Below are 22,408 nucleotides of genomic sequence, written 5' to 3' on the forward strand. Positions count from 1 at the left end.
ATTCAGGAATTTCAGACAACAGAGTGTAAGGATTAGGCACCATGGGTATAAAGGAACTACAGCCTCATTTATTATTTGTAAATCTTCAACTAGTCTCCATTTATCATTTGATTTCTTTATACCCAAAATAGGAGTGTTGCATGGACTGTTACGGGGATTTAATAGTCCCTGCTCCTTTAAATTCCCAACGATGGGTTTTAACCCTTCCTTAACCTCAGGTTTCAGTGGATACTGCTTTTTATGTGGAAATAAATGTGGGTCTATGAGCTTGACAGCTACAGGAATAGCATTTTGTGCTCAACCCACAGGTTTTCCATCAGCCCACACTCTAGGATTTACATTGTGTTCAATTCATGGGAGAGAAAGGGAGAACTCCATATTCATGAAAACAGAGGTATGGACCCTGCTCAATATACTCCAGCACGATCAGAAATTCTTGTGAAAATAGCTCAGAGTTCCAGTTGTGGCTTAGAGGACAACTGAAATAAAAACGTTTATGTAGTCTAGCCCCTTTACAGAAGCGGATCAGGGAGAAAGTGGGCCAGGGGCTTCAATAAGCACAGAGTAGTTTGCCCCAGCGTCCAAAAGGAAATCAACGGATTGGCCCCCCACAGTTATAAATACCCGGGGTTCCTCAGGTGTAATTAGGCCAGGAGCTTGTGTGGGGACCCCCAGGCACCTTCAGTCCTGATTGTCTTGAAATTCTGACCCCTGAAACCTACGCCTCTGGGGGCAGTCTTTCCTCCAGTGTGGTCCCTTGCAGACCAGACATGGAGCCAGGAGCGGCTTAGATGCCTGAGGGCAATCTTGCTTGAGGTGCCTCTCCTTTCCACAGTAATAGCAAACCCATCCCTTTACACCTGGGTCCCTCTGGGCATTTCTCTCAGGCTGTTTAAGAATGGTTCTAACAGCCATTACAAGGGCTTCCCATGTTCCTTTGTCTTTCTCTGCCTTTCTTTCTTTTCCTTATATTCCCTACCATAAGACTGTCTGAGCCAGTTGCAACAGATTATCTAAAGACTGATTTGGTCAATACACCTGTTTTAATAGCTTATGGTGGATATCTGGAGCCGACTGAGAAATCTATCTTTTAACATCACTCTTCCCTCTTCACTTTCAGGATCAATCTCAGTGAATCTGTGAAGGGCTTCCCTCAGTTTATCTAGGAATTTACCAGAAGCTTCCTTCTCTTCCTGTTTTATGTTTGCCAATTTGGCATAGTTTAAAGTCTTAGCATGCGCTTGCCTGAGTCCTTCAAGAACACATCTGACAAAGTGACCCTGATCCCATCTTCCTTTAGCTGTGTTATAGTCCCAATCTAGGTCTATAGTTGGGACCACCTGATTCCCAGTGTGGAGGGCAGCTATCTCGTCTTCCCTCTTCCCTACTGATTCATTACCAAGCCATTCATCTCCATAGGCAACCACTTTCCCCAAAACTTGAGTTTTTGAGTTGGAAGTTAGCAATTGTCCCAGGATATACATCACATCCTTCCAAGTAAGGTCATAAAGCAGAGTAACACCCTTAAAAGCTCTAATATATTTTTCTGGGTCCTCTGAATAATCTCCCAGATCCTCCTTGATTCTTTGTATTTCTTGGTAAGAAAAGGGCTTATTAACTCTCACAGATTGATTATTTCTCCTGTTGGGTGCTTCATGAAGAGGCTTTTCCTCAACCTCTCAGGCTGCTCTGCACATATGATCCCAGGGATAGATGGGAGAAACCTGCTTTTCTTTATCTCTTTGTCTCCTGTCCTCCATCTCATCCTGTATTTCATCCTTAGTTTTTGCTGTCTGAGCTTCTCTTACTTCGATTTTCTGAACTTCCATTGAAATCACGGTAGTCTGAGGTTGTACTGAGACAGGGGTTGTTTGGACCTCTACCTGGGCAGTTTGAATCTCAGTTTGGGTTTTTACCAAGACCAAGGCAACCCTTCCTGGAGGGGGGCGGGAAGGGGGGTGGTTTCCTGACTTTCAGTTTGATCAGTTTGGAGTCCTGGGTATGGGGACAAAGTAGGAGGACAGGAGAGAGCTGAAGGTTTCATATCCAAATCTATACCCTTAGGACATAAGTCTGGCATGTCTCGCAGAGAGAAAAAGGGCAACATATATGCTACTTTTACTCATTTCCCTGGTTTTCTACAGAACCAGTCTAGCTACTGTTTGCCATCCTCTAGTGGATACTGTGGCCATGCAGTATCACATAGGAAGATCAGGCATGTCTTTAAGCTCTGGGGATCAAATCTACCCCAGTTTTTCAGGGTACAGTTCAAAGGAGTGACGCTGGAATTGTTAGCTCCCATCTGTAAGAGAGGGAAAAAAAGTAACTAGTGCCCTCTTTCTACTGTAGGCATCCCTCCCTGCTCTAGATGGGGGTGTAGACAGACTTTACACTGAAGCTTTTGAGAGGGTAACAGGCAGGAAGGCCAGGGGTCTCCAAACAGAGGAAGTAGACTGCAAGTGTCAGACATTTTTTCTCTCTCTTAAGCAGCAGGAGGAAACAAACAAATGTTAAGATTTTTTCCCTTCTCTATACAAATTTAAAAAGAGGTTTCTTTTAAAATTCTGCGCTGCCGTAACATACCTGCTTCCACCTGAACTTAACTTCTCTCAAACCTTGAGCTAACCAATGCATTTTTCTTATGGAAATGTTTGTCTTAAGCTATATTAATGAACTATGTATTTACCCTAGACTCTTGTCTTCGAGGTGGTTCTGTCTAAGACTCAGAACTGAATTGACAAACCAGTATGTTTTACTTGTGCAAATATTCTCTTAAGCTATGTTAATGAGAATATATTTGCTTAGAAACCTGACTTTCTTCAAGTTTCATGTCAATCATTTTATGGCCCAGGACAACTCAGTGCCAGTGTTATCTCAAAATGCATGTTGTGGGTGAGGGGCCCAGTGCCAGTCTCTGAGTTTTGAGACATTTCCTTTCTCCAATTAGCAGACTTCTAGTAGTTATATTTCAGTGTTGACCATCTGGTGATGTCCATGTGTAGAGTCTTCTCTTGTGTTGTTGGAAAAGGGTGTTTGCTATGACCAGTGCGTTCTCTTGGTAAAACTCTATTAGCCTTTGCCCTGCTTCATTCCATATTCCAAGCCCAAATTTGCCTGTTACCCCAGGTGTTTCTTGACTTCCTACTTTTGCATTCCAGTCCCCTATAATGAAAAGGACGTCTTTTTTGGGTGTTAGTTCTAAAAAGTCTTGGAGGTCTTCATAGAACCGTTCAACTTCAGCTTCTTCAGCGTTACTGGTTGGGGCATGGGCTTGGATTACTGTGATATTAAATGGTTTGCCTTGGAAACAAACAGAGATCATTCTTTCGTTTTTGAGATTGCATCCAAGTACTGCATTTCGGACTCTTTTGTTGACCATGATGGCCACTCCATTTCTTCTAAGGGATTCCTGCCTGCAGCAGTAGATATAATGGTCATCTGAGTTAAGTTCACCCAAAATTCTGAAAGAGATGGCAATACCAGACCACCTGACCTGCCTCTTGAGAAACCTATATGCAGGTCGAGAAGCAACAGTTAGAACTGGACGTGGAACAACAGACTAGTTCCAAATAGGAAAAGGAGTATGTCAAGGCTGTATATTGTCACCCTGCTTATTTAACTTATATGCAGGATACATCTTGAGAAATGCTAGACTGGATGAAGCACAAGCTGGAATCAGGATTGCCGGGAGAAATATCAATAACCTCAGATATGCAGATGACACCACCTTTATGGCAGAAAGTGAAGAAAAACTAAAGAGCCTCTTGATGAAAGTCAAAGTGGAGAGTGAAAAAGTTGGCTTAAAGCTCAACATTCAGAAAACAAAGATCATGGCATCTGGTCCCATCACTTCATGGGAAATAGATGGGGAAACAGTGGAAACAGTGTCAGACTTTATTTTTTTGGGCTCCAAAATCACTGCAGATGGTGATTGCAGCCATGAAATTAAAAGACGCTTACTCCTTGGAAGGAAAGTTATGACCAACCTAGATAGCATATTCAAAAGCAGAGACATTACTTTGCCAACAAAGGTCCGTCTAGTCAAGGCTATAGTTTTTCCAGTGGTCATGTATGGATGTGAGAGTTGGACTGTGAAGAAAGCTGAGCACCGAAGAATTGATGCTTTTGAACTGTGGTGTTGGAGAAGACTCTTGAGAGTCCCTTGGACTGCAAGGAGATCCACCCAGTCCATTCTAAAGGAGATCAGTCCTGGGTGTTCTTTGGAAGGACTGATGCTAAAGCTGAAACTCCAGTACATTGGCCACCTCATGCAAAGAGTTGACTCGTTGGAAAAGACTCATGCTGGGAGGGATTGGGGACAGGAGGAGAAGGGGACAACAGAGGATGAGATGGCTGGATGGCATCATCGACTTGATGGACATGAGTTTGAGTGAACTCTGGGAGTTGATGATGGATAGGGAGGCCTGGCATGCTGCAATTCATGGGGTCCCAAAGAGTCAGACACAACTGAGCGACTGAACTGAACTGAACTGAGTAGCTATAAAACATCCAGCTAAAGACTAGCAAGGAGATACTTTTTCTGCCCCTTTCTGATGTCTATGTCAGAAGATTTCTCTATCTCTTTTATACTTTAATAAAACTTTATTACACAAAAGTTCTGAGCAATCAAGCCTCGTCACTGGCCCTAGATTTAATTCTTCTCCTTTGGAAGCCAAGAATCGCAGTGTCTTTCACAGCTCAGCAACAACCTTTCAGTAACATCTTGCAAAACTGAGTACAATATCACAACCAGGATATTGACATCGATATAATCAAGATATTGACTATTTCCATTGCTACAAGGATTCCTTTTGTTGCCTTTTTATACCCACAGACACTTCTCTGCCACCCCCCTCCTCAACTCTTGGGCCACTAATATATTCTGTTTCTTATGCCATTTCAAGAATGTTACAAAAATTGAATTTATGGTGGGTGATCTTTTGGGATTGGCTTTTTAAAGTAGACTATTTTTTAAAGCAGTTTTAGATTAAAAGCAGAAAAATTGGGCAGCAAGTACAGAGACTTCACATGAACCTATTCTCCCTCTACATTAGTGTGGTACATTTGTTACAATTACTGAACAACCACTGATATGTTATTAACTACAGTCCACAGCTTTTATCAGGGTTCACTCTGTGTTGTACAGTTCCATGGATTTTGACAAATGCATAATGTTGTGTATCTACCTTATAGCATCATACAGAGTGGTTTCCCTGCCCTAAAAGTCCTGTGTGCTCCACCTATTCATCCCTGCCCCCTCCCACTATCAAACCGTGACAACCATTGACCTTTTTACTGTCTCTATAGTTTTACCTTTTCCAGGATGTCATTAGTTGGACCAATATAGTATGTTGTCTTCTAGACTGACTTCTTTCACTTAGAAGTGTGCCTTTAAGGTTCCTCCATGCTTTTTCATAGCTTGATAGTTCATTTCTTCTTATCACTGAGTAATACTCCATTGTATGGGTATAACATAGTATATTTATCCATTCACCTAATTGAATAACATCTTACTTTCCAATTTTTGGCAATTGTGAGTAAAGCTGCTATAAGTATTTTGTGTATGTGAATGAATGTATATATAAATTCATTTGGATAAATACCTAGGAGTACAATTGCTGGATCAAATAGCCAGTGTTTACTCTTGTAAGAAGCTGTGTCTTCTGTAGACATAAAGAACAGACTTGTGAACACAGAGAGAGAAAGAGAGGGTGGTTCGAATTGAGAGAGTAGGATTAAAACCTGCACCTTACCATATGTAAAATAGATAGCTAGTGGGAAGTTGCTGTATGACACAGGGAACTCAACCAGGTGCTCTGTGACAACATAGAGGGTGGAATGGGGTCGGAGGTGGAAAGGAGGTCCAAGCGGGAGGGGACCTATGTATACTTAATGGCCGATTCACATTGTTGTATGGCAGAAACCAACACAACATTGTAAAGCAATTATCCTTCAGTTAAAATTAAAAGGAAAAAAAAGGAAATTGTGTCTTCCAAAGTGGCCATACCATTTTTCATTACAAACACCAGTAAATGTGTTTTCCTGTTGCTCCATCTCCCACCTAGAGTTTGGTGTTGTCAGTGTTTTGGATTTTGGTCATTCTAAAAGATGTGAGATAATAGTGACATCTCATTGTAGTTTTAATTTACAGTTCCCTTCCCTGGTGGTTCAGATGGTAAAAAACCTGCCTGCAGGATGGGAGACCTGGGTTCTATCCCTGGGTCAGGAAGATCCCCTGGGGGAGGGCTTGGCAACCCACTTCAGTATTCTTGCCTGGAGAATTCCATGGACAGAGGAGCCTGGTGGGCTGCAGTTCATGGGGTGGCAAAGTCAGACACAGCTGAGCAACTAACACTTAGTGACATATGATATTGAAAAACTTTTCATGTGCTTATTTGCTATCTGTGTATCTTTTTCAGTGAAATGTCCTTTATGATTTTTGTCCATTTTCTAATTAGATTGTTTGATATTTTTAACTGTTGAATTTTGGAAGTTCTCTACACATTTGTAGCTGTTAACAAATTTTCACAACCTGGATAATTTAAAACAAAGAAATTTGTTCCCATATAATATTGGCAGAACAAAGTCCAAAATCTGCCAAGTGCCAGTCCAAGTGCTGGCAGAATTGGTTCTTTCTGGATGCTCTGAGGGAAAGTTTGTCCCCTGCTTCCCTTCTAGTTTCTGGTGGCTTCCAGGAGTCTGTTGTGTTCCTTGTTTTGTGGCTGTATCTCTTCGATTTCTACCTTTATCTTTCATGAAATATTCTCTTCTATGTCCCTTTTCTTCTGTCTCTTATAAGAACACTTGTTACTGGATTTACACCCTACTGGGGTCCTTGAGAGTTTCTTAGACCCTGGATTACTCGGAAAGAACACAGGTACCAACTAGAATCCAAACAGAGTCTGAATGGTTGGGATAAAGGAGAATGAGAAGAAAGGTGTTAGGAATGAAACAACTTATGTAGGACTTAACATTTCTCTGTGGTAACAAGGTGAGAGACAATTCATTTGCGGAATCCCAAATTTTGCAGCCAGATTTTTTAAAGGGGTAAACTGTCAGTGATCTAATACCATTGTTTTATTTCAGTGAATGCAGCAGGCTAGCTCTTATTTCCAGCAGCATGCTATTTGCCATTAGTATGTATAATATATATATAATTATATATATAATGTATACATATATATATATAATGGTCATATATTATTGGTTCTGATGGGTTTAGTTGGACCATATAGGAAAGTGAAATTCAAGATGGAAAAGACAAGACAGTATCATTTTTATTCCTACTAGGTAGAAAGAGCTTGAAGCCAAACTTAGTTAAATGTAATCCAGGTCTGATAAATCGCAAGATTTCAAATGACTCATGAGGTAAGAAAAGGAACCATGAGTGACAGACTGACCTAGTTCACTGCCTTTATACGGATTCTGGCAGTAGAGGTAAGGACTGGAAACATTCCTCCACAAAATGGATCACCATCCCCAAAGGATGATCTCATCAGAATGTTCTGCTGCTGCTGCTAAGTCACTTCAGTCATGTCCGACTCTGTGCGACCCCATAGACGGCAGCCCACCAGGCTCCCCCGTCCCTGGGATTCTCCAGGCAAGAACACTGGAAAGTGAAAGTGAAGTCGCTCAGTCGTGTCTGACTCTTCTCGACCCTATGGACTGCAGCCTACCAGGCTCCTCCATCCATGGGATTTTCCAGGCAAGAGTACTGGAGTGGGTTGCCATTGCCTTCTCCAACAAGAACACTGGAGTGGGTTGCCATTTCCTTCTCCAATGTGTGAAAGTGAAGTCACTCAGTCATGTCTGACCCTTAGCGACCCCATGGACTGCAGCCTACCAGGCTCCTCTGTCCATGGGATTTACCAGGCAAGAGTACTGGAGTGGGCTGCCATTTCCTTCTCCATCAGAATGTACTAATGATCCACAAATACTCTCAAAGGGCCAGCCACACCCCTTGTTTGGTGTTAAATTTGTCTTTAAATTGCCTCTTTTGATCTCAGCAAGGCAGCAGTGAATGGTGGCATGAAACAAGATCTTAATTCTCTGCCCAGGAATTGAACCTGGGTATCCTGGGTAAGAACCAGGAATCCTAGCCACCAGACCAGCAAGGGCTAAAGGCTAGAAGCTATTTTCCTCTAGATCTTTGCTCCCAGTGAAAAATACATTTATCCCAGAGGCAGAAACTGTAAATGCAGGTACAAAGTTTATTATTACGGACATAGCACAACAACAAGTGGGAGAGCACATAGAGAAATCATTTGTTTAGTTAGGACAGAACCAAGGCAGAGATGCACCCCTGGAGAGAAAGAGTGTGGACATCCTCCCTAGTGAGGAGGAGCACAGTAAAGAGGCGGTTAAGTCATTTATATAGGGCAGTTCTTCCAGGTCTTTGTCTGCCTTTAGCCAATTATCTGGTTTCTTTTTTCACACCTGACCTACTCTGGGACACTCCTCTAGGGTTCACTCACTCCTCAGCCAAGATGGATCTCAAAGTGAAGGTTTCTGGGAGGAGCAAGACTTATTATGGCCTGGCATTATCCCTTGACTTGTGACCCACAAGGAGCCTTTCTGTGCGTGTGTAATGTCTCCCTTGTCCCAAAAGAGGGGGGGACAAGGATCCCTTAATCCTTTACTCAAACAGAGTTTTCCCCTCTTTGTCCTTACCATGACTATTACCTTAAGGTGTTTACAAGACACGAACACTGGCTGTTTACCCTGTTTCTGTTGTTACTTCCATTTCAGAGGGCACACAGGAGGCTGATTGTAAATACCTTAACTGGAGCCCACCTATCTCTTGTCTCAGGAAATGCTAACGGTTGTAGGCATCCAGCCTGAAGCCCACATCTTCATGCCACATGAAATGGAAACAGGAGGCCAATTGTAGATGGCTAACCTGGAGCCCATCTAATCTTCTACATCAATACCATTAGAAGAAAGAAAAATTCCATTTCTTTGCTAAATTTCATCCTTTGCCTCCCATATTCTGTATTTATCTCAGTGAGACACCATGATTAAAAACACAGGGCCATTTCATTTCACTAAAGATTGCTGTGATGAAGGGCCAAGATTAATGTTCAAAAACAATTCACTGACATGCTGGACAGGGTTTTTGTTGTGTCTCTATATCTCAGATTCCAATCTCTCTAAGGGCTCAATCTCAGTAGCTTTTCTTTCTGTTCTCAGGGTTCCTCATTAGAATATGTTTAATGTCTCCCCTCTTTTCTTTAATCTATTTGAGTTATGTGTTTCATTTGCAAGCACACTTGTCTAGCAAATTCAAGTGACAGCTTTCAGTTTGGCACAGCAAATGTGATGTTCTTCCTTCCTGTAAACATCCACAGGTGTACAGGGTCCTGAACAAGGCACTTTGGTTTAAAATTCAGGCCCAGGGACAGGGTTCCCTGAGGCAGGCCGTTACATATAAACAGTATCCTTTTAGTGAACAAAAGCAATGGGAAGCAAAAATTCATCAAAGGTTAAACAAAGTGAAAGAAGCAGATCCAACTGGAGTGCCAATTGGCTCTTCCCTGTAACACTTCCAGCAATGGCATATTATTTCTGAAAACCTTTTAAAGTTATTAGCATGCATGTGTATTTCTGAGAGTAATTTTGCTCACATAAGTGTATTTTTTAATGTGAATTGTAATTTAAAGAAGAAACCCACTCTGCTGCATTGCTTCCCTCGTGGCTTAGCTGGTAAAGAATCTGCCTGTAATGGGGGAGACCTGGGTTCGATCCCTGGGTTGGGAAGATCCCCTGGAGAAGGGAAAGGCTACCCACTCCAGTCTTCTGGCCTGGAGAATTCCATGGACACAGTCCATGGGGTCACGAAGAGTCAGGACTTGACTGATTTTCACTTGCACTTTCTACTGCATTGGATGTACATTTGTGTGTTTGAATTCTATCAGTGCTGTTGTCCCAGCTTAGCTGTTGTATGACAGTACTCACAGCAGTAGGCAGTTTCCCCTGTTTTGTGTGGTAGACTGTTTAGAGCATGATTGCTCACTTAACCCCTCAGCTCCTCATGTACCCACTTAAGTAGAGGTACTTATTTCCACTTCAGGCTTTAGCATCAAGCCTCATTTTTCCTTGTTTCACCTGATTCTTTTATCTTTCACCCCCCATTCTCTCCAATTTTTCCACTGTCCAATTCTGGTGGAGTATGAATTCTTTTCCTAAGTATTTGCTGTGGCTTTCTGAAATTATAAATGAAAAACAGCTATCACGTACCGAAGAAGCCTGATTTCATTTTACTCATTAAAAAGCAGTTTGCACAAACTGAGATTAACACCAGCATTTTGAAGTAGTTATAGGTAACATTACACTGAATATAAATGACCTATGAAATGGTATTTTTTTGAAACTTGACCACAGCTCCTTCTCTGAAAGATGACACCTAATTTTATTTTCCTTCTTTTGCTACAGCAGAATTCTCTTAATATCTCTTTAATGATTTGTCTAACATAGTCCAGAATAATATTAAAATATAGTGATAAGAAAAAGTCTGCTAACAGTAATCACTAGTTTTCCACTAAGAAACAAAAACTATTCAGTTAAACATACTAGCAAATGTTAAGTGCCTCCTGAGTTTAACATAAGACTTTATTTTCCCTTTGTTTGGTTTTATTCAGTGTTGAAAACAGACTTACATTCTTGTTTGGTAAGCTTGTTAATGTGTTGCCAAAGTTAGTTATTCATATTTAATGGAGGTTTATGTATTATTTAAAATTTATATTGCACTGCATTTAGTAGCATGCTTTCTTCATTAAATTTTATCATATTTCTTCAAAAATATAAAATGAAACTTTTTTTTCACAATTTAGAACCATTTTATTAGCCATAGATTTATCTTTTCCTTAAATGTAGAAGAACACACTCTTGGAAGCCTCATCTTTGAGGATGGTGGCTCATTGATGACTTGTTTTCCCCATTTATCTTAGTCCTCACTGCTTTCTAGGTTTAATTTAAGCAATTTATAATTTTTCATAAACTCTTACATTTCATCAGAATTTTTTAATATGTTAACATAGGTTTTTAAAAACTATATTAGAATTTTTAAACACTGTAATTCTATGTATAGGTTTGGGTCTACTTTTATAGACAAAAATAATGTTCAAAACCTTTTTAACTTTGCAGTTGTTTAAGGAATTTTCAAGTTATAAACACGTAGATGTTTGTTTTGTGTTGTGTTTGGAAATTTTTAAAAATCATTTCTTAATTTTTTAATTGGAGGATAACTACTTTACAATGTTGTGTTAGTTATGCTGTACAAAATGTGAATCAGCTGTAAGTATACATGTATCCCCTCTCTCTTGACCCTCCCTCCCTGAAAATTTTTTATATGAGAGATGAAATTTTTCCTGCCATTTCAGAGAACAAAGGATATCACAGTCATCAGCAGTTGCAGTCACCACAGATGGTTGATGAGCCCTAGGAGGACTCAGGAGAAGGCAATGGCACCCCACTCCAGTACTCTTGCCTGGAAAATCCCATGGATGGAGGAGCCTGGAAGGCTGCAGTCCATGGGGTCGCTGAGGGTCGGACACCACTGAGCGACTTCACTTTCACTTTTCACTTTCATGCATTGGAGAAGGAAATGGCAACCCACTCCAGTGTTCTTGCCTGGAGAATCCCAGGGACGGGGGAGCCTGGTGGGCTGCCATCTATGGGGTCACACAGAGTCGGACACGACTGAAGTAACTCAGCAGCAGCAGCAGGAGGACTCAGGAAGGAAAGAATACCTGCCATCTAACAGCCATCATACTGCAGCCACACCCTACAGTGAGCCCTGAGGAAGCTTAGGATATGGGGGGAAAATGGGATACTGGCCCCAGAAAGCTGAGGTATATATCAAAGGAATGATTTCATTGAGCCCAGACCATTGCAACTTCCCATGTATAGAAAAGGGCTAACTTCCTTAACTTGAGATATCTGGTTTCCTTTAATAATTTTTAATGTTCAGATTACATGCCCTTTGTTGCAAAACTTTATATAACCTGGCTCCTCCCCATATAACCTGGCTCCTCCCCTCCTCCTGGAGCAGTTCTCTCAGGGTTACTTGAGATGCTGTCTCCAGGGCATGAAGTCCTAAAAAGTCCCACCAAATAAAACATAACTCTCAACTTTTAGGTTTCAAATATTTCTTAAGTTGACAGATGCTTTCATTTTCATACAAGAATTTTGAATTTGGCTGCTTTCCTGTTTGTCAGTTGTCTCTGTGGGTGTTTACTCATATGCAGTGCTACAGATCAACAAAATATTTTGCTTCACTTTCAGTGGTTAAATCTGTTGAATTCAGTGCCTACTGTTTCTGAATAATTGGTGGTAGAAAGCTGTTTTAATCATATTACTTACCAAGTGTAATATCGATATTAGTATTTTACCATCAAAATGGTATGTCAAAATAAAAAATCTTATCCCATACTTTAAGAAATCAACCTATTTATACTGTTTTTCACGTAAAATTACCTGTCAAATAGTTATGTCTCGTTTTTTGGCTTGACATGTCCACAGCTTTCAGGATATAGAATCATCCTAGAACTCTTGGAAATCCCTTACTAAAAGGCATTTGAGAGAAAAAGCTGCCGTGATCCATGTTGGTTTGCTAGTTGCTTGGCTGACATTCTCTCCAAACATAAAGGGTTAAGCTAAAACTTGCTCTTTTCCCCAAGGAGAATGGAATCTTTAACCCGCCCACTCCCCTAACTCCCCCACCACCTCCCCCCACCACCTCCCCCACTCCCCGCCCACCAGGAGCCTCCTCTATCTATTCCCAAAATATAAAAATATTTACTCAAGATCACGAGCTTTGTGGGCCAGTTCTGTATTGCTAGTCGATCAGTTACTTGATTTTTTTTTAATAAACCTAAGCTCTTTCTCAGAAATTGTAAGTGGCTCTGAAAAGAGCCCTTGGTTTCAGTTTGGTACTTTTCCAACTCTCTTCAGACGTTCAGGTCGTTTGCTTAGCTTTACAACTTGGGAGGTGTTACTTGCACTGGACCTTGTGGTGGTGACTCTCAGTCTTCTTGGGCAGCAGCACAGCCTGAATGTTGGGCAGGACACCGCCCTGTGCGATGGGCACACCGCCCAGCAGCTTGTTGAGCTCCTCTTCATTACGGATAGCTAACTGCAGGTGACGCAGGATGATGCATGTCTTCTTGTTGTCTCTGGCCACATTGCCCGCCAGCTCCAGGATCTTGGCCATCAGGTACTCTAGCACCGCTGCCAGGTACACAGGTGCACCAGCCCCAACGCGTTCTGCATAGTTGCCTTTTCGGAGCAGGCGGTGAACTCGGCCCACAGGAACTGCAGGCCCGCTCTGGAAGTCCGGGTTTTGGCCTTAGCACATACTTTACCACCCTGCCTTCCACGACCAGACATAACTAAAGATGCAGACCGGTTATAACGGAAAATGTTACCGTTAGGGCAGGTGCGGGGGGTTGTTTATAGTCTCAGGTAGGTTGCGATTCGCTATCTGATTGGCTGATACTCTTGTATCACGTCAGAGTACGTTACTGGAATCACTTCATTTACATACACACACCCATTATCCAATCAGATGTGAGCTGCCCAACAGGGCATCTGAGCGCCGTACCTATAAATACCACCGTTGCGTTGAGTCAGTGCCAGTCTTTTGCCATCTAGGAGTTGTGCGTCTACCATGCCAGAGCTGACTACAAAGGGCACTACCATTTCTAAAAAAGGCTTCAAGAAAGCTGTAACTAAAACCCAGAAAAAGGAAGGGAAAAAGCGGAAGAGATGTCGGAAAGAGAGCTATTCAATTTACATCTACAAGGTGCTGAAGCAAGTTCATCCAGATACGGGCATCTCTTCAAAGGCCATGAGCATCATGAATTCGTTTGTCAGTGACATTTTCGAGCGCGTCGCAGGCGAGGCGTCGCGCCTGGCTCATTATAACAAGCGCTCCACTATCACGTCCAGGGAAATCCAAACGGCTGTACGCCTGCTGCTGCCTGGGGAGCTGGCCAAGCACGCGGTGTCTGAGGGCACCAAGGCTGTCACCAAGTACACCAGCTCAAAGTAAAGTTTCGGCCATCAGACGACCTTTGTAAACCCAAAGGCTCTTTTAAGAGCCACTTAAGTTTCTAAAGGGCTGTAGGCTTTTTGTTTGGCTGGTTAATATATGCGGGCAGGCTCTTATCACTAGAGTGAAAAATGATTAACATCTGTTTAATTTCACTCCCCATCTGTAATATGGTTAAGCAGGTAACTTGCTAGTCACATGTGACTAGTAGTGAAGTCTCTGATCTCAAGACATTCAAAGAAAGGAGCTCTCGAAATGTGTTTTCATGGAGGTTTTATGGTTGAGTGCCATGAGGAACATGGCTTGACCTTCTCTCGTATGTCTATTTCAAGTTTGTTTTAAATCGGGTGTTAGTGAAAGGGACCTGAAAACTGGAAAGATTAAGATAGTAGCCACGTCTGATATGGGAGCATTAAGGCTATTTTGCTGCTTTGCATTTTCTGCATTGTGTGAAAATTCTGGATTAGGTCAGATGCCCTACAGCTGCTGAAATTTCAAGTTCCTGAGTTTCTTGGTCTGGTGATGTCATCTGGAAAATATTAAAATTAACATTTTATTGTTTGTATTTAGAAATTTAACAGGATGTATATAGGATCAGGAAGATCACCTGGAGAAGGGAAAGGATACCCACTCCAGTATTCTGGCCTAGAGAATTCCAAGAACTGTAAGTCCATGGGGTCACAAAGAGGAGGACATGACTGAGCGACTTTCATTGTCACTTTCATATAGGATCAACTAGACTTTCACAGGAAATACAATAAAAGCTAAGACAGATGACATAGAAATCAGATGGCAGAATTCTGCTAACAATACAGTTGGGATCAGATAACTGAATCTTCATTAGCTGTTAGACTAATGATTTTAAGATTCCTTCATGGGGAAAGCCAGTTCTGCAGCCACAGAATACTGCAGTTACTGGGGTATCCCACTCAATTCATGCAAGTTTATCTGCTCTTGACACCATCTTGATCATCAGTTTTTTTTTCTTCCCACTGAATTTCTCTCATTACTTCTGCTATTAGTCCTCTAGTGTAATTTTGAAGAATTTGTAGTGGGTCAAATGATAACTAATCTCTTCAGAATGAATTTCTCATTAGGAAAGTCCACTTATTAGCTTCCTAGGGCAGCTACAATTACCAAAAACTGGTTGACATAAAACAAATATATTTTCATTGTTTTGAAGGCCAAGAAGCCCAGTATCAGTGTCAGTAGGGCTGGTTCTTTGTGGAGGCACCAAAGAAGAGTCTGTTCTATTTATATGTCTCTTACCTGGCCTCTGGTGGCAGCTGACAATCTTTGGTGTTCCTTGGCTTGCAGCTGCACCACTCCAACCTCTGCCTGCCTCAGTTTTCATATGGTCCTCTACTTTGCAGCTCTGATGCCCCTCTCCCTTTTCTCACAAGGATACCCTAAATTTTACCAGGATGATCTCAAAATTCTTAACTATACCCTATTTCCAAATAAACCTCACATTTAGGCATCAGGTTAAGACTTGGACATATCTTCTTGCAGGACATAGTTCAGCCTATTACACTTCACATATTACCAAACAAATCTTAAGGTTTAGCTTAACCTTAACTCACAAAATTTACATCACACTATCTGGATAGAAGTATTATAGAGTAAATTAAAGAGAATACAAAGCCTTCCTTAGGCACTGAATTATCTCGCTCATTCATAGTCAACTGAAATGACTTTGTGTGCTTATGTCTGCCTCACTAAACTACAATGGAAACAATGAGAGTAAGGACCTCCTCTCTTTCTTACATACACATGCACACACACAATCAGTGAATGTTTGAAGACTGAAGAAAAGGGAAACAAATTTTAAAAACTTTTTTGGAAAACAAAGTAAACAACAAAATTCACAGTCACCTGTCCGTGACTTGCCCTGAAGAGTTAGCAATGTCGTCCTGCCAGAACCATGCAGTTTCCTAGTCAATTTTGGGTAGCCAGGTTGTTGGATTACAATATAGGTGATGGCAGTATTCCCACATTCCAGGGGTAATGGGCAGGGAAACAGCATATAAGGGTGTGGCATTAGAGCAAAAAAAGCCTACATGCTTACCTTTAGAGTTAGGCTGGCCCAGAGGATCCCAACTTCCTTAGGCACCAACAGTGGAAGAAAGCTACCCTTAATGTGTTAATATTCTGTTCCTTTTATCACACTCCCTTTCTAGATCTCTGCACAGCTTTGGGCCCTTCATAGAAAGTTTTTTGTTTTTGTTTTTTTTTAAGTCATTCATAGAAACGAAAACCCAATAGTCTTCCTATTATTCCGAGAAACTTATGTTGTATACCATCAAGTTTTTCTGAATTTATTGGGGCCTTTTGAGGACACTGGTAACACAGTAACACCTGTGTTTAACCGAAGAGTACTTAACTATCAATCCTAGTACTCACTGAAATCTCTCAGTCCCAACTCTTTGCAACTCCAGGACTGTAGCCCACCAGGCTCCTCTGTCCACGGAATTCTCCAGGCAATACTTAATTAGGTATCCATTCCCTTCTCCAGGGGATGGAACTCAAGCCTTCCCCACTGCAAGCGAAGTCTTTTGTCATCTGAACCCCCAGGGAATGCCAAGAATTCGGGAGTGGGTAGCCTTCGCTTTCACCAGAGGAACATTCCGGACCCAGGAATTGAATCGGGGTATTCCACAGATCTTTACTAGCTAGCTACTGTAAAGTGAGCCCAGCTTTTTCAAGTGTATTAGGTGGCTCTGAAAAGAGCCTTTAGGTTGTTGAAAAGTGGTTATTTTCACAAGCTTACTTGGAGCTGGTGTATTTGGTAACAGCCTTGGTACCTTCGGACACGGCGTGCTTAGCCAATTCCCCAGGCAGCAGCAGGCGCACAGCTGTCTGGATCTCTCTGGATGTGATGGTTGAACGCTTGTTATAATGTGCCAGGCGCGACGCCTCACCAGCAATACGCTCAAAGATGTCAGTGACAAAGGAATTCATAATGCTCATAGCTTTTGATGAGATGCCGGTATCCGGGTGAACTTGTTTTAAGACTTTGTAGATGTATATTGAATAGCTCTCTTTTCTGCATCTCCTGCGCTTTTTCCCTTCTTTTTTCTGAGTTTTAATGACAGCTTTTTTGAACCCTTTTTTGGAGATAGTAGCACCCTTTGAATACAACTCCGGCATGGCTAGTGTCAGCAGCTCTTCAGTGTTATCAGTTCTTCTTAGCGTTAGCAGCTCTTCACTGTTTAAACAGCCTTTTATAGTATGAACAGCTCGCAGTAGAAAGAGCAACTCCACATGCCGAATGATCAAAGACGTTTTGTGGGTGGAAAGAGTGGTATTTATAGGCATGTACTGAAGTGACGTGTCAAGAGGCCAACATCTGATTGGATACCTGGGAGTGTCATGTATGTAAATGAGGCAATTCGCTTGAGCTTTGCTGATTGGCTAGATGGCCATCAGCCAATCAGAAAGCAAAGCACAACCTACCGTCAGGCTATAAATAGGTCCAGTAAGTTTGGTCTCTTTTTGTATGCATTATCACCAGCTTTTTGCAAAGTTATGTTGGGTCACAAGAAGCAAGATGGCAAGGCGCATGCTAAGACGAAAAGTCGCTCTTCCAGAGCAGGTTTGCACTTTCCCGTGGGCAGGATCTACCGCCTGCCCCACAAGGGCAACTGTGCCGAGCGCGTTGGGGCAGGTGAGCCAGTATACTTGGCAGCGGTGTTGGAGTACTTAATGGCTGAGATCTTAGAATCAGCAGATAATGCATCACATGACAAGAAGAAGACCCGCATCATTCCTTGCCACTTGCAGCTGGCCATCCATAATGAGGAGCTCAACAAGCTGCTGGGCGGTGTGACTATTCAGGGTTGCGTCCTGCCCAAAATCCAGCCTGTGCTGCTACCCAAAAAGACCGGGAGCCACCATCACAAAGTACAGAGCAAGTAGTCATAGTGCAGAATGCTAGTGAGCAATTCTAGTATCTGGTGAAAGGACAGCAACCAAAGGCTCTTTTCAGAGCCATTCAAATATATCAGTGAGGGCTGTGACCTAGACTGGGCCTGTAAATTGCAATTTTCCAGCAATAGGCTGCCGAAAATCTCCAATAACCACAAATTTTGTACTATGAAAGTATTTGAATGTTCATTCTAATACCTGAGGTTCCTTGAAGCTGATTCCTTGTGGGCCCTCAAGATGCTTATCAGGTAAGAGGAGCAAAGCTTCTTTCTAATACCTTTTTATGGCTCATTTTGGTGAGTATTTGACAATCTCTGACTTAACACATGCCGAGAAAATGTCTTAAAATGTAATGTCCATCAAAAACCTTAATGGCATTATGTGGGGGAGAGAGGGATACTAGTATCTCTAGAAGTAGAAATGTATCACATGATGTGTCATTGAAATTATTACAGAGTTTTGGTCAGATTTTTCAAGAGATTTAGCCTCTGCAAAACAGTGCCTTCACTTGATCTGTATTATAAACACCAAGAAAAATTGGAAAGCAAACGAACGATTGTCAGACTTACAGAAGATTCAGCAGTTTGCCCTATTCCAAGGAGAAATTCACTGGTTATTTTTTTGTAAGTCAATTTAGACACTTAGCTACACGTAAGACAGGTACAAAGAAAAGTATAGAGTTAGGGTAAGAAAAGATGAAAGTAAACTTCCATATGTTGATGAAGGACAATCAAGTTATGAAAAAGCCTATCAGGTCTTGAATTAATGTACGTAGATAAGACATGCGATTGAGGAGGGCACAAAAGGAAGGGGAATTTTTGAAAACTGAAAAGGAAAAAGGAAATTCATAGATACATTGAACAAAACTAGATTATGTTTAGAACATGGTATTAAAAACTTTAAAATGAAATATTAAAATCCAAGAATGCTGATGTGATTGGCCTAAATGAGGGATATGTGAAAATTTTCCAAAACAGAAGAATTCCAAATAAAATAGATGGTCCTCCATCAAGCAGCTGGAACTTAACTCCCCAGACTTAAAGTGGAGCATGCAAAAGCCAGGAAGAATGCAGTGACTTTACAGAAACCTGGAACACTGCCTCAGATGATGAGTGTTAACATAAGTGATAAACCACGTTGTTTGTGTGTGCTCTTAATACGATGTGTTGAGAAGGGCAATTCACTCATCTAGTCTTCCAACAACCCATAATCTCAGCCTAAACATGAGAAAAGCATCAGACAAATCCAAATTGAGGAACATTCTTTAGAATATGAGTCTTCAAAATTACCAGGGTCATTAAACACAAGGAAATTCTGAGAAACTGTCAGCCCAGAGCAGTTAAGGAGACATTATAAGTAAATGCCATATAAAACAACCTGGGGATTAATCAGCACATAATTTATAGTCAGCATCCATCCCTATTCAAGGTTCCTTCACATCCACAGATGCAACGATAGATTGCATAGCACTGTAATGTTTACTATTGAAAAGTATCTGCGTACAAATTCAAACTCGAATTGCACAAGAGTCAACTCTATTTTGTATTGGATCCTGGGACAGAAAAACGCTGGACTGGAAGAAACACAAGCTGGAATCAAGATTGCCGGGAGAAATATCAATAACCTCAGATATGCAGATGACACCACCCTTATGGCAGAAAGTGAAAAGGAACTCAAAAGCCTCTTGATGAAAGTGAAAGTGGAGAGTGAAAAAGTTGGCTTAAAGCTCAACATTCAGAAAACGAAGATCATGGCATCCAGTCCCATCACTTCATGGGAAATAGATGGAGAAACAGTGTCAGACTTTATCTTTTTGGGCTCCAAAATCACTGCAGATGGTGACTGCAGCCATGAAATTAAAAGACGCTTACTCCTTGGAAGAAAAGTTATGACCAACCTAGACAGCATGTTGAAAAGCAGAGACATTACCAACAAAGGTCCATCTAGTCAAGGCTGTGGTTTTTCCTGTGGTCATGTATGGATTTGAGAGTTGGACTGTGAAGAAGGCTGAACGCTGAAGAATTGATGCTTTTGAACTGTGGTATTGGAGAAGACTCCTGAGAGTCCCTTGGACTGCAAGGAGATCCAACCAGTCCATTCTAAAGGAGATCAGCCCTGGGTGTTCTTTGGAAGGAATGATGCTAAAGCTGAAACTCCAGTACTTTGGCCACCTCATGTGAAGAGTTGACTCATTGGAAAAGACTCTGATGCTGGGAGGGATTGGGGGCAGGAGGAGAAGGGGACGACAGAGGATGAGATGGCTGGATGGCATCACCGATTCAATGGACATGAGTTTGAGTGAACTCCAGGAGTTGGTGATGGACAGGGAGGCCTGGCGTGCTGCAATTCATGGGGTAGCAAAGAGTCGGACATGACTGAGCGGCTGAACTGAGTGAAATCCAAACAAAATTTAGAGTTTAACTCACAGTAAAGTGCCAGTGTTAGCTCTAGCTTGTGACAAATGCATAAATGTTCACAATAGAGGAAACAGAGGTATATGGGAACTATCTTTATAACTTTTATGTTAAATCTAAAATTATTCCAAGTTAGAAAGCTTATTGAAAAAAGAAATAAACACCTTTTTTTAAATTAAATTAGGGAAGAGTCCCAAACCCATAAATGAAGAAATTTTAGTAGACTCAACTCTTAAGCAGAAAGCATGAGTAGCTCTGAAAAGAACCTCTGGTTTTCAGATGTGTCCTTGTAAAAGCTCTCTTATAGGTGTTTTATCTGGTGACAAGACGTAGTGCCTTGCACACAGTGTAATTGGCAGATTCCCCAGGCATCAACGGGCAGTAGCTCTCTGGAATTCCCTGTAGCGGATAGTCAGTCTATTGTAATGAGCCGGGCAGATGGATTCACCAGCAATGTGCTCAAAAGTCAAAAACAAGTTCAGTATTCACATAAAGATCCCAGTGTTGGGGTGAACCTGCTTTAAGACCTACCTTGTGGACCTTAAGTGTAATAGCACTGTCTGTGACATCTCTGGTGCTTCTTGCCTTTCTTTTCATCTTAATGGTGGCTACTTGGAGCCTTTCTTGGCCATGACAGCAAACTTTGGGAAAGACTGGGAAATAGGAGACACAGCCATCAGCTACCTTGAGAAAAGAAAAATAGCAGGTTGCAAAGCCACAGAGCTTATTTCTATACTGTGTATTCAAATAAGGCATTGAATAAACTCAGTTTCTGATTGGAATAAAAGGAAGAGGCAAATGAATGCAAATAAGATGTGCTGTGCTGTGCTGAGTTGCTCACTTATGTCCGACTGTTTGCGATCCCATGGATTGTCACCTGCTAGCCTCCTCTTTCCATGGAATTCTCCAGACAAGAATTCTTGAGTGGGTAGCCATTCCTTTCTCCAGGGTATCTTCCCAACTCATAGATCCCAGGTCTCCACATTGGAGGTGGATTCTTTACTGTGAGAACCACCAGGGAAGCCACAAATAAGGTATCTCAGATCAACTCTGATTGGATAGTACTCCTACTTATATCAACCACTCAGAAAGCAGAAGGCTATCACCTAGGGCCTTGCTCAAGAGCATTTGAATGGGGGTTCCTGCTGTTGCTCTATTTTGTCAATTTCAGTCTCAGGTTCTTTTGCTAGAGACTGATTTAATTAAAGTTTAAGTTTCCAAAGGAATGGATCTGGCCCAGTTTGAATTATATGTCCACTCACTGTCCATCAGTAGTAGTCAGAGGAGAATTTGAAAACAATGTGTTGGAATTAACACATTAATGTATTAGGAGGATTATTTATTTTCAGTTTCCCTGATGCTGAACAGTATTTGTTTATACTTGTCTTTTAAAAACCCTGTCCTCTGGCCAAAAGTGCTTCTTAGCTATCATTTGAGCAAGTGAAAGTGACTCATTGCTATTCAAGTTATTCGCCTGATATAATTTGTTTTTTTTTTTTTTTCTTTTTTAATGGTAAGGTGAGGCATTATTTCATGTTTGGTGGGTTTGTTTTTGTTTTTGTTTTTTACCTCCTGGTTTTAAAGACTACCATTATGTAAGTACTTTTTGTCAAATGGTAAAAGTTGCCTTTTGTACTTTTCAGCATCAACCTATGGGTTCTCTTTTTCAAATGCACTTCTTAATACTTTTTTCCATTATAATGAAGTCCTATTTGAGTACAGGAAATTAAAAGGTTATATAGAATATCTGTAAACAATGTGAATATATGTTTAAGGTGACATGTCCCTTGATTTTTTCAAATCTCTTATAGATTTTACACATATTTAATGGGGTTTATATCCCAGTGCCCTTCTTTTTTATTTTATTGTAGGGGCATATTAAAGAAGTATTTTTATAATGTTTTATAACTTTTTTATAGATAGAAACTTACTGTTTTATACTGTAATTTTGTATTTAGCTTTCTTATTGAATTCTGTCACTTACATTTTCTAGCTTTTTTTTCCTTAAGGTTTTCAA

The 22,408-nt window shown here is 41.3% G+C and overlaps 4 protein-coding genes and 1 pseudogene across 13 annotated transcripts in view; 3 read left to right on the plus strand and 2 right to left on the minus strand.

Moving 5' to 3' along the window:
* SLC17A1 (solute carrier family 17 member 1) overlaps positions 1–22,408 on the plus strand; it is a 237,188-nt gene that overhangs the window by 107,931 nt on the left and 106,849 nt on the right. The window lies entirely within an intron of this gene.
* Positions 12,985–13,386, minus strand: LOC113881234 (annotated as a pseudogene).
* Positions 13,637–14,693, plus strand: LOC113881235 (histone H2B type 1-A). The gene has a single exon (XM_027524094.1). It carries the CDS (start codon positions 13,667–13,669, stop codon positions 14,048–14,050), a length of 384 nt encoding a protein of 127 aa, XP_027379895.1. The 5' UTR covers positions 13,637–13,666; the 3' UTR covers positions 14,051–14,693.
* On the minus strand, positions 14,698–17,371 carry LOC113881232 (histone H2B type 1-A-like). The gene has a single exon (XM_027524092.1). The coding sequence runs from the start codon at positions 17,366–17,368 to the stop codon at positions 16,817–16,819; it is 552 nt and encodes a 183-aa protein (XP_027379893.1). The 5' UTR covers positions 17,369–17,371; the 3' UTR covers positions 14,698–16,816.
* Positions 17,410–19,582, plus strand: LOC113881233 (histone H2A type 1-A-like). The gene has a single exon (XM_027524093.1). The coding sequence runs from the start codon at positions 17,423–17,425 to the stop codon at positions 17,966–17,968; it is 546 nt and encodes a 181-aa protein (XP_027379894.1). The 5' UTR covers positions 17,410–17,422; the 3' UTR covers positions 17,969–19,582.

The sequence above is a fragment of the Bos indicus x Bos taurus genome, chromosome 23 (genome assembly GCF_003369695.1).
Source record: "Bos indicus x Bos taurus breed Angus x Brahman F1 hybrid chromosome 23, Bos_hybrid_MaternalHap_v2.0, whole genome shotgun sequence".
In the NCBI taxonomy this organism is placed as follows: domain Eukaryota; kingdom Metazoa; phylum Chordata; class Mammalia; order Artiodactyla; family Bovidae; genus Bos; species Bos indicus x Bos taurus.